Genomic DNA, 12803 nt, shown 5'->3' with positions numbered 1-12803 from the left:
AGGCTGCCGGTTTTAATTAAGGTTTCAAGGCCTTTAGGATTCAAGTTCTATATCAAATTACTTCAATCAATCTAACAATCCTAAAACCTCAAATCAACAAACAATTCAATCAATTAAAATCGAATTGAGTCCTTTAGGGTTTAGGGCTTCGATTCCAAAACTTAGGGTTTCTCAAAATCAAATCAGGAACAATCAATTTAAGTTCTAAGGAATCGATTTCAATATTTCTAGTTTAAGAGATTGTCGATTTTAATCTTGTAGGTTTTAGGGTTTTGATCAAGATCAAAGTTTCCATAATAATGGATTAGGGTTTCTGATCAATCTAGGTTCTTAGATTAAGTTATACCTTTGCTTTGTAGGGGTTTAGAACCAGACCACCTTTAGATAGAGAGAGAGAGAACGAACGGATGCAATCGGGCCGCGGATGGGAGCAGACGCGAGCTGAGGACGATCGCGGGCTGTCTCGGGTGCGAGTCTCTCGGACGCGGGTTGTGTCGAGTGCGATCGCGTCTCGGGTGTGGATGCGAGCTGGACGGGTTCTTCTGAGCTGGAACGTGATCTGAGAACGTCAAGGATTCAAGAGGGATCTTCTGAGTTTTTGGATGAACTAAGAACGTGTCTAGGGTTTTAGGTGTGGTCGCCGGTTTTGGCTTTTAGGGTTGAGAGGTTTCGATTTTGTCTCAGGGATCTAGAGACGATCGTGCTGATAACGTGTTGTAAAAGAATGGGGGAATTGTCTGTGTATTATTAATGAACAATAGAGGTTCCTTATATAAGGATTACAAAGTATAGGAAAAATGAAATTATCCAAAACCTAATAGAACATGAAATAGAAAAATATCTAAAACGGAGAAAAGGAAAACGTCATAAGTCTAAGACGGTCTAAAGCCGACCGCCTCTCTCTCCTCGGACGACCGCCTCTCTCTCCTCTATTGGCCACGGCTTGGGTCTTGTCTTGGTCATTGGTTATGGGTCACCCACTTAATGATTTATAACAATAAATTTATTATTATTATTATTTGACGATGAAATTTATTATTATTATATAAAAATACAATATTAATAGCACACATGAATTAGTTGTAATAAATGTTATACGTAAGGCAAATAGAGATTTATGAATTGTTTCGTAACGGCAAAGATTTTTATGTTTGTTCATATATGTCAATTATGAAGTATATTTTTTGTCAATAATGTGGAACATGCAGATTTATATCTGGACTGTGACATAGTATCTAACACAATCGGTAGCATACATACGCATCGTGATCATATGAAATAGATTAAACACACACACACGCAGTAAAATGGAAAACGATTTTTTATTCAAAAATATATTACAACAGAATAATATAATATTGAAAGAGAACATAAATAATAAACAAACACACATGATTTTCATCAAAATAATACTATTTTATATCTCACATATTCTATCATGATTTATATAACCATGAATCTGGATTCAAAACTACATATAACCAGTTTCATTTATCTTCCATAAAATCTCAGAATCATAATAAATCATTGATGATCATATGTTAGCCTTGCTCTTCTCTTCTATCAACCCTTGATCTCTCAAATTCTCAAAACTCCAATTCCTTCTCATTCCACTACTTCTCACAAGCGTTGGCTGTTCGGTTCTAAGCAATCCATTGCCAGAGTTAGAACCAACCGTACCACTCAGCCTAATATGAGGAGTCTTTTTCACCTTCTTCATTCTCTGCGCTAAAGACGATCCTGATCTTCCAATTTTCTCAGAGATCCTAGCATTCAAATTACCTGACCAATTTCTCCCACCAACCTGATCAGCACAATAAGTTTTACTTTTACCTAAGACGGGGTTACTTTTGACCGTTGATGGTCCGGGACCAGAGAGATCAAATTCTTTGTTTGAATCGGTTCGTGGAAGAGCTTGGCATGATAGACAATTTAGACTCATGGCTTTTCTTGATCTCCTTACGTCAACGGAGACCAAAAATGAGAGAAAGAGAGATGTGGAATATGAAAGAGAGAGTTAGTTTTATTTGGTTAGTACGTAGTTTTTATTTTAGTAAAGACTAACAAAAGACTAATCTAAATTTGGCCAAGAATGTATATTTGTAAATTTGAATTTTCGATAACGTAAATTTAACATACTTACATCGAGTGCCGGTCCGGCTCTAACCGGCGCCTAAAGCAAATTTGAAAAATAATGCCCTTTACATATATTTAATTTTTTTGTTGAATTTTAAAATATTTAATCAGAATAATACAAAACATATTAGAATTTCAATTTTTTTTAAACAATAAGGTTATATGATATCAGTTTTTCATTTTTTTTCTTACAAAATTGTTCGTCAACTTTAAATATTCGAATATTTTATAAAGTTAGAGTTCTGTTGATAACACAGTTAAATGTAGACTTGACATTTTATAAGTTTCACTTCAGAAAAACAGCAACTGAACAAATAAAAAGTTGAGATAATTGTTTTATCAGTTGATGTTTATAGTCAAATGTAGACAACTTTTTATCACGTACCATAAATAATATTTCAACTATCTTTATATTTTCTCTAAATGAAAAACAATGATAATTTAGTCAAATCGGCCGGTTAGCATTAATCTTAATTTTAGATTTTTATTTTTAAAGAATTCCAGAGAGTGCATAATCTAAATTATAATAGTTTTATCTTTGTTTAAGATTCCAGAAATTCCTAAAGATTATGTAATGATGAAAAATAGATAAGTTAAGACTTGCACAGTTACATGGATCAAATGCAGGAGAAAACAATAAATAATAAAGTTTTTTTTGTTTATTATTTATTTTGTACATCAATAAAAGGAAACCAAGGTTATTTTAGAAAGCAATCGTATTTTTTAGAAAGCGATGACATCTCATTTCCTTGTATGAGAAGGAAAACTATAAGGGAAGGGGGTGAAAGCAGTGTTCGAACATCCCACTTGAAGGGCCAAAGGAAAAGTTAAAAAACCATTATACTAAAGAGACTTGGTTGTATTTTGGCGCCCATAAAATATATATAAACTCTGGCGCCTAAAGCCCATGCTTTATTAGCTTTAGACCAGGGCCGGGCATGCTTACATCATCTCACTCACACGTTAATTAACAACTTAAATTGTAGTTTTGAGAAAGTTTACGCCTTTGGTCGTTGCGTTAATTTATAAACTTTTATTAAATTATAATTTATAAATTTAAACAAACAAGTTTAGGGAAATTATAATATATATATTCAAAATTAATTTTTAAATATTATTAGATTCAAAATGAATCTTTTATAACAAATATAACTTTTATAGAAGATATCATTTCAAAATTTGTAACTGGGATTTGAAATTTAATCAAATAATAAACTTTTACTTAACAAAAAGTATATGAATATACTATTAAAACACAAAACTTTTTTTTGAGGTTCCCTTGATTTTTAAAAGTATTTACTAGATCTCGATCCGCGCATCCGCGCGGTTTTTTGTTTTCATTTATTTTTATATAAACATTTTGTTTTCAATTCTAAATTGGTATATATTATAATATATATGTGTCTATCAATTTTTAAAACATAATAAGTTTATGGTATATTTTTTTCATTGAATAAATTGTTTCAAACTTTCACATGTATTTGTATCTTCTTCTACATATATATTTTCGGATTATTATTTCATTAAAATCATAACTATATATATAAAGATTAGTAAAATATTGTTTTATTGTCATATTCAAAAATATTGTAACATTTTACAAATTTAGAAAGTTTAAAAAAATTAAACTTTCCGCTTCACAGATTTATATTATCGAGTAAATAATTAAACATTTAGTTTTTTTTTTAATTTTTAAAATAAATATATAGTTTAAATTTGTTTTCATTAGTTTAATGTAGTAAAAATTAATCATTGTTAGATAATATTATTATTTTTATTTTAAAAAATGTTCATAATTTTAAAATTTAACATCGACAAATATTTAAATAATTAACATATAAAAATATAGTATTACAACAGTATCTATAAATCCAATGGATCATCATTTATTGTTTAAATCCGATTATTGATAGCCCAATAAAAATTTCTGGTAAGCCCAAAATTTAAATAATAAGATTAGAAATTAAATGTAACATGATTTTCTAGGAATATGTCCATTAGGTCCATTTTAAAAAAAAATCACATATGAATCAAAGTTGTGACTTCTGTTTTAATATATAAGATACGCGTGCCATTATCATTTAATATAATATTTTTACTTTCAATTGTTAATGCTAATATTTACCTACAATTTAGGAAACTATTTATATCTACCAGTAATTTAGGAAATTATAGATGCTATACAAACTGATTTCGTGGCTAAAATTGATTAATAAAGTCGTACATTATACATTACCTAATTAAGCGATACATAATGATTTTGTTGCTATTAATATATTCTGCCAAAAATATCTTAATGCATACGTTGTTTATAAAAATAATAAATTGTAACTATTAAATATATAATTAAATTGACAAAAAATCAAAATAATTACTTTTTTATTTACAATTTTTAATGATAAATAAATAAAAACAATCATATATTTTCTATGGTATATAGTTAAATTTAAGTGATGTTAACATACATATATAGTACTTTTAATATGGTTATATATTAAATAAGACTTCATACTCATATGATTTTATGGTCATTTGTAATTTATAAGTTTATTTAAAAATTCAGTGCAAATTATTTTTTTAAAAAATATTAAGTTTTCAAAATTTTTAAATGAAAATTTAAGAACCAAAATATTTATTTTTATATGGTATATAATTTTGTTTAAACAGTATTATTATATATATATATACTTTTAACTAGGTGAATCTTCCGTGCACGAGTATGAATATTTATAAAATATATTATAATAGCTATTAATACTTTATTTTCAATTTTACCTTATTTAATCATTTCTATATAGATATATTAATAATATTATATTTTTCAATTAGACATCTCATTGTGAATATATAATATTTAGTCGGTTTGGTTATTACTTAGGTATTAGATTGCACTGACTTCTTCAAATTCAATCATAATTTTTTTTTATTCTAAATCGATTCAATTTTTTATTTGCATTTAGAATTATAGCCCATGATCAAATAGTATCGTATCCAATAGGCAGTAGCGGATGAAAACACACTAACGAAACGAACGCTTATGTGTCAATTTCTAGTTTCACAGGTGATAAGTTGGCACAATGAGAAGATATTTTGTTCTCTTTTATTAATATAGATTATGTATATTTTATTTAAGGAAGAAAAAAAATATATTTCTGTATTTATGATTATAGACCTTTTAAAATATAGTATTAATGATATATGTCATAGTTCAAAAAGTTAAGGTTGTAATATTTTAGAAATGAGGATTTACCAATGATAAATAATAGTAGTATTTTGTAAAAAGGGAAAATAAAGGTTGACCTTCCCCGAAAAGGCCAAAAGAGTCTTCAATGCGAACCAAGCATGCTTGACTCAGGAAAATATATAAATCATACGTAGAAACTAAACAAATCAAAAGTATATTAATTCGAGTTTACAGTAAAAATAATCCCTGAAAAAAATGGCGGCATAAATTTCCCTCCAAATTCAAAGCATTTTTATTATGGACTCAATCCCACCTTCTTCCCTCCAAATCCTTTCCCAAATCCTCCCCCTTTTCGGAATATTCCTCCTAAATTTCGAAACTTTCACCAATTTTTGGAGCCAATTTCAAAAATTTCTCCTTCAATTACCTTCGAATCGATCTCGAGGTAGACGATTTCCCCCAAAACTAAACCCTAGCTTCCTCTTCTACTTCTTCTCCTCCATTTCCCTCGCTTTCCTCAGAAAATTCGATCTGGGTTTGTTGCTAATGGCGTCGAGTGATCCACCGCCGTCTCCTAAAATCGAAAACCCAGTCAAAACCCTAGACGACGAGTCTTCCCCCACCGCTCCGATTCGAGCCCTCGTTACTCACTCCCTCGCGCTCTCCTCACCAATTCGCCAGATCCAAAACCCAGATGAAACTTCATCTTCTCCCTCTAACAAAACCATATTCACGCCTTCTTCAGCCGATAACGAGTACAGAGCTTCTCAGATTCCGCCTGACGACAACTCTCGCTCACCAGGGAGTTACATGCCTAGTTTTGAGTATCTTAGCGACGACGACGATGATCACAAGATGGAACCTGCAGAGCCCTTCTCATGGTCGTATCTGAAGAACGAACCCACTGGTGTTGTATGTATCCCTTCCTTATAATCTAATTTTAGTTTCAATCCCAAAACGGTTAAATCAATTCGATTGTTTTCTTTCAGGGTGCTGGATTGTATAACTCAGGCAACACTTGTTTCATAGCTTCTGTGTTGCAGTGCTTCACTCATACTGTGCCTCTTCTCGACGCTCTTCGTTCTTACAAGTATCAAGATCCTTGCAACTGTAAGACGTTTGTGTTTTATTATCTGGTTTTAGTTAAGTGTCTTGATTGCTCATTTGGGTTTTTGTTTTCAGGTGGCAATGAGAATTTCTGTGTTCTGAAGTCTCTCAGGGATCATATCGAGCTTGCTCTGAGGTCTTCAGGATATGATCTACAGATCCATCGGTTTCGTGATAACCTTAATTGTAACTTTCCCCACTCTAAATTTGCATATAGCTTTGTGTTTTGAGGTTTCTTTATATGAACGAACGGTTTTAATCCTGAAACCACTATAGATTTCTCGTCTGACTTCCAGATAAACAACCAAGAAGACGCTCATGAGTTTCTGCAGTCGTTTTTGGATAAGTTAGAGAGATGTTCTTTGGATCTTACTAGTAGAAATACTCCTGGAACTGTTGTCTCTTCTCAAGGTGTTAACATTGTTGACAATGTCTTTGGTGGGCGTCTCGTTAGTAAGGTAACCAAAGTTTAACTCATTAACATACTGATTATCTCTACTGTTGAAAGCAGAGTTTCATTTATATGTATTTTTCTTTTCGTTTTCAGCTTCGTTGCTGCAACTGCAACTCCATTTCAGAGACTTTTGAACCGTCTGTTGGATGGAGTCTTGAAATAGACGATGTGGAAGATCTTTTGAGCGCTCTAGAGTCTTTTACGTGCGTTGAAAAACTCGAGGACCAGCTTACGTGCGATGATTGTAAAGAGAAAGTCTCAAAGGAGAAGCAACTTAACTTCGATAAGCTGCCTCTTGTTGCTACGTTCCATTTGAAGAGGTTTAAGAATGATGGAGTCTATATGGAGAAGATTTTTAAAGATGTCAAGTTCCCTTTGGAGTTGGATATGCTTCCTTACATGAGCAGTAACGAAAATCCTCAAGTAAGTGAAACTTAACTGACACCCTGAGATTATCATGTCTTCGTCGTAACATCTGATTGTGTTCTTGTTTTGTTTATTCAGGTTTCAACAAAATACTATCTCTATGCCATGGTGGAGCATCAAGGGAGTGGAGTACATTTTGGTCACTACTCATCGTATGTGAGGTCAGCTCCTGGGACATGGCACCATTTTGATGACGCAAAGGTAATATAAGATGATCAGTGATTTCATTTGATTTAGTTCTTTGTAGATTTCTCTAGAGGGGTTTCAATGAATGCAACTTTTACCTTTGGCAGGTCAGGAGAATCAGCGAAGAATGTGTTCTATCAAAGAATGCTTATATGTTGTTTTATGCAAGAGAAGGAACTCCTTGGTTCTCTAGTGCTTTTGAAGAGCTGAAGACATTATATGAAGCTACTCTGATAAGTTTCTCTCCCACGTCTGTGCTTGAGACCACCTGCAGAGAAGAGTGTAATGCCAACAAAGCTTGTAATGGCTCGGTTGGAGTATCTATCCCGAGTGGAAGTTACTCAGATTACCGTTGTGATGAGCCACAAGATGAAGTGTTTTATTCGGCAGAGCCTATCAGTTATGACGTATCTTTCGCCTTTAAGTCACCACCAAAGGCTGATGAATCTGGGAAACCGTCTGCTGAGACCTTTCACCAAAAAGAGGCTACTTTGTATCCAGCTGGCAACAGAGCTACTACCATTGACGCTTCTGTGCCTGAGATCAAGACTCAAGAAAAAGACCCATCTCCAAAACGAAAAGGTGCCATCTTTTACTATTTTGTGTGTTTAGTAATTCCATCTGTGGAGGATAGGTAAATTGCAGTTGAGACGTAGCTCTTATGCTGTGTTTTGTGTGATTCGATGTACAGCTGCTGAGAGAGCTACCATTGGTGAAGAAGCTTATCTGCCTAAGCACAAGATTCAAAAACCAAACTCTTTTTCAAAACGACAAGGTACTATAGGTCTACTATGTGTTTTGTTAGCTTTACTCTCAAGTAAAATATGTGGAAAAGAGATACTAAGTAAGATAGGAGAAATATTGAAAGATCATGAGTCTGAGTGTGTGTGCATTTCTGTAAGCAGGATCATTTCAGATTCAACGAGAGCATTTGCAAAATAAGAAGAAGGAAGAAACTCATGAAACAAAGCCGATTAGAAGCACCGTTGCTGCTGCTTCTGTAGCAGATGTTAAGGAGAAAGAACATGCTATTCAATATCTCAGGAACATCCCTTCGTCTCGCTCTCGAATGCTTGCTGCAGCTATAGGTGTTGAGGTCAAAAAGAAGAATATCTCTAACATCAGAAGATCGAATCTTCACAGGAATCTCTCTGAACGGCCATCAAATTGAAGTTTGGGATAAAAGCTACTCTGTTCATCTTTCTTTATTTGATATGAAGAGTTTTTCTTTAGTTTTGTTTGGGGTTTTCTTGTGTATATCACTTTCATCAAATTTTGTAAAGCTCCAACCAAAATTCTATATAAAGATTAATGTTTTTTTTTCCAGTTGCAAAATCATTAAAAATATTCAATTATTAGGAAATACAACGTTTAATGATGAAAACAAAATGTTTCAAGGCATGTAAATTTGTATACCTTTTTGCCTCCACAAATCATCTTTTATTTCCAGCTTTCTTTTTGGTTATATCTTCATTTTGTTTCTTCATGGGACATCAAGATCAGAGCTAAACATAATAACAATTATCGAAAACAATCAATCAATTACACTAGAGAGATCTTCAATTTGGAGCTACATCATTTTTGGAAGTGCAGTGACCATTGAATTGTAGAAGATGCAAAAGTTTCAATGTGATCAAGAACAGAGCTAAACATTTGCCTATCCCTAGGCCTAACATATAAAACGCCGCCCCTTTTACATAATTTAGAAACAGTTGTGAATAACTGAGGAAACTGATTTTATATCTATTATTTATAATATGTTGATCGATGGAAACAAAGAGAGATGAGCGGGAGAGAGGTTTTGTGTGTGTGTGTCAGACAACCCCGTAATAACAGTAACAAAAATCTCTACATATATTATATATCTATACGTTTTTATAACCGTAAGAAACGAACCGCAGTTGAACAACTTATTTCGTACCATTCAATCTACAGTTACCATTCGGAGCCATAGACAATAAAGATAATTGTGACTTGTTTCTGATCTCACTCTTGCTTGCATTATTTTCACGTACACACTTCTATTTATAATGTAAAAACAAAGCTTACTCATCCTCTCTTTAAACTTGACAATGACATGCGGGGGTGATGAGGGTGTTAGAATATTGATGTAACTTAGCTACTTTAAGGGTTTCCTAAACTATGGAATAATTCAAATTAGATTTTAAGGAAAATACAGTTTACTTAGTTTTGTTTAAAAAAAATATTCAGAATAAACCGTAAACAATAGGTCTATATTCTATTTGATGGAATGAGTGACATACTTTCGAACACTATTTTAAAATAATGATACATCAAGTTTTGGTTGAATTGCACCGCTTAAAATGATCTAGCATTGGCATTTTAAACCATGTACAATGGTTTTAACTTCCATTTCATTTTCAACATATTTTTTTCTTTTTTAACATTTCACATATCTTCTTTATCTTCTACCTAATTTATTCAACACCCACTTTTATTTTTAACATTTACAATAGTTTGTTTTAAAAAGTTCAACACCCTATCCCACTATTTTTAATTTATATTTATTTTTTACAATATAATAACTCCATATTCATATTTTGATTGTAATTAACTTAAAATCTAAAATAACATAACTTTTATAATTTTTATTTTATTTATATACCTAAATTTTAATTTATAACTTAACTTTTAATAATTTGTCTTCATTTATATAATTTAGTTGTAATTAACTTAAAAGTTAAAAGGATTATTATTAGTATCTATTTAACAAAAACAAGGTTTAAGACACTAAAATAGTTGATTATAATGAAAATGACGTTTTTTATGTCTCCAAATAAAATTAGAGTAGTTTCTATTTATAGATCATAAAAAAATACGAATTTTGATATAATTTTTTTTTTTTGAAAAAGTTTTATTATATATTCTATCTGTTTCATAATAAGTGTCATTTTAGCCATTTTTCTTGTTACAAAAAAGTGTCACTTTACAATTCAAATGCAAATTATACTTAATTTCAGCTGAAAATTAATTAAAAATTGCATTGATTTTATAAATAATTTTATTTATCTCAAATATTATTGGTCAAAGAGATATAATTAATAACAACTTACATATATTTACGTCACTTTCTCAACCTGTGTGAAAAATGTAAAAGCGACACTTATTTAGAAACGGAAGAAGTAATAAATAAGTCCAAACTATTGGGTGAGATAAAAATAAAAGAAAATTTGCGTGACCAATGAAAACACATCATTTAAATTCAGATTTTTTTTTAAAAAAGCAAACAAGTAACCCAACTAATTTCTGCCACGTGGCTTCATTGGCCCACAAAAACAAATTCCGCATAAAACTTAGAGCACCCCCATTAGTGAACCCCAAGAAAAAGGTTAACAAAGTATTTTTTTATTATTTTTTTTCCTGTTTGATTTTTGTTTAAAAAAAAAAAATTAGTTAATCGGATCAGTGCCGTGGGACCCGCGCTACAGTGATGAACCCGCCAGACACAGGTTCACTGGGAAGAGGTGGAGAGAGACAAATTCTTCACTATTCATTATTTTAATATTTTTTTTGTTTTGGAATCTGTGTGAACCCCCATAAGTTCACTAACGAGGTTGCTCTTACAAACCTTGTTGAATCCACCTAGATAAATTATAACATTTTAACAATCTTATTACAAGGTATTCACAGTTGAAATCAAATTTCGACACTCCCATTGTGGGTGGTCTTACGCGCTGGTAATACCTTTCGCCGGCAGCCGCTGGTTTTCTTAACCGGCTGGTTTGAGTTTGATAACAAGTTCCGTAAACCAGGAATTTTCATATATAAGACTGCATCACGAAAACATCTGCAGCCATATAATTTCATTAAACTTGAAAATACAAGCTTCATTCAATTGATATTCATTTAGTTTGCGTACTATTTTATTTTACAGATCTTTGTTATATTGGCTGTTTGGAAGTCATATTAAGGTTTCAAATAGTAACAGAAAAAATCGCATGCAGTTAATAATAACAAAAACTTTAAATCCTTTAGATATAAAACAAAATCATAAAAAAAAATTGAGGATCAATTTGTAAATAAAAAAGATCACTAAAATGAATAATGTTCTCTTGAATTTGAAGAAATACTATTTATAAATTCATTTTCTCTCAAAATGATATGCTATTGGAAAATGTTCCTTTTTCAGTTTTTTGATGTTTTCTTTTAAAATAAAGTACTATTGAAAATGGTTTTAAAAAGAATTTCAACTCAAAGTTATATGATATTTTTCGTTTAGCTTTATCATCGGATACAAAAAATTTCTTATAAGAATATGAAGTATCCAGGAGAAATTCGAAATACTCTTCAACCTTTTTAAAAATTATAAAATATAAATATATAAACTTTTCATATAGATATTTACAGAGGCATGTCTACAGTGTATTGAAAAAGGCATTCGCATTAGGCCCCCGCTTAATATGAACTTTTTAGGGTCCCAAAATTTAAAATAGTTTCTAATCTAGTGGTTTAAACTTATTTTTTAGAAAAACCCTTTCCACATAGTAGACTAACTAACCTTCTGAATTCATGTATTTTTTTCCTATATGACATAATATAGCATAAACTAATTTTTTTACAGTGTTAAACTTGTGTATTTGGTGAAAGTGATATATCATATTGCAAAATTGTTTTCATTATAGTTGTAAATAAGTTTATTTTTAAAATTTGCCTTAGATCCCTAAAACTCTTCGCACGGCATTAGATATTTATTGGGATTATGTAAAGATTATTAGGTTATGGACCTTAAACTCTTAAGAGTATATGAAAATGTAAACTTTAACATGAGACATTTTGATGAGACGTGACTAATGTATAAAGGATTTGAGTCGATCTAGTTACCGTCAATAATTAGTTCTAATCTGGAAAACTTAAAAAGTTGTCATGATACTAAACCTAACTACAAAAAATTAGTATATCGGTCCGCACTCTTATAGACTGGTCCAAAATGTGGCACGTGATCTCCATCCAAATATGCTGTTACGCGGAGATTAATGGCTAACACTATTTATTTTAAAATATAACTAGATTCTGACCCGCCTTTTTATATTTTTTGTTTTACATTTTTTTAGGTTTTTTCAATTGGTAATTTAAGCATTAGATATTTATTGGGATTATGTAAAGATTATTAGGTTATGGACCTTAAACTCTTAAGAGTATATGAAAATGTAAACTTTAACATGAGACATTTTGATGAGACGTGACTAATGTATAAAGGATTTGAGTCAATCTAGTTACCGTCAATAATTAGTTCTAAGCTGGAAAACTTAAAAAGTTGTCATGATACTAAACCTAACTACAAAAAATTAG

The 12803-nt window shown here is 31.2% G+C and overlaps 2 protein-coding genes across 2 annotated transcripts; one reads left to right on the top strand and one right to left on the bottom strand.

Moving 5' to 3' along the window:
- Window positions 1–1303: 1303 nt before the first annotated feature.
- Window positions 1304–1996, bottom strand: BNAC02G32690D. Its single transcript, XM_048747908.1, has one exon. The coding sequence runs from the start codon at window positions 1940–1942 to the stop codon at window positions 1535–1537; it is 408 nt and encodes a 135-aa protein (XP_048603865.1). The 5' UTR covers window positions 1943–1996; the 3' UTR covers window positions 1304–1534.
- Window positions 1997–4159: 2163 nt separating this feature from the next.
- Window positions 4160–8819, top strand: LOC106381839 (ubiquitin carboxyl-terminal hydrolase 21). The gene is made up of 9 exons (XM_013821777.3): window positions 4160–6232; window positions 6310–6430; window positions 6503–6613; window positions 6704–6885; window positions 6975–7304; window positions 7386–7508; window positions 7601–8075; window positions 8185–8268; window positions 8399–8819. Exons 1-9 carry the CDS (start codon window positions 5618–5620, stop codon window positions 8662–8664), a joined length of 2307 nt encoding a protein of 768 aa, XP_013677231.2. The 5' UTR covers window positions 4160–5617; the 3' UTR covers window positions 8665–8819.
- Window positions 8820–12803: the final 3984 nt, after the last annotated feature.

Source organism: Brassica napus, chromosome C2, assembly GCF_020379485.1.
Source record: "Brassica napus cultivar Da-Ae chromosome C2, Da-Ae, whole genome shotgun sequence".
Taxonomy (NCBI): domain Eukaryota; kingdom Viridiplantae; phylum Streptophyta; class Magnoliopsida; order Brassicales; family Brassicaceae; genus Brassica; species Brassica napus.
The sequence above is the reverse complement of the archived record's forward strand: the minus strand, read 5'-3'. Positions and strand labels throughout refer to the sequence as shown.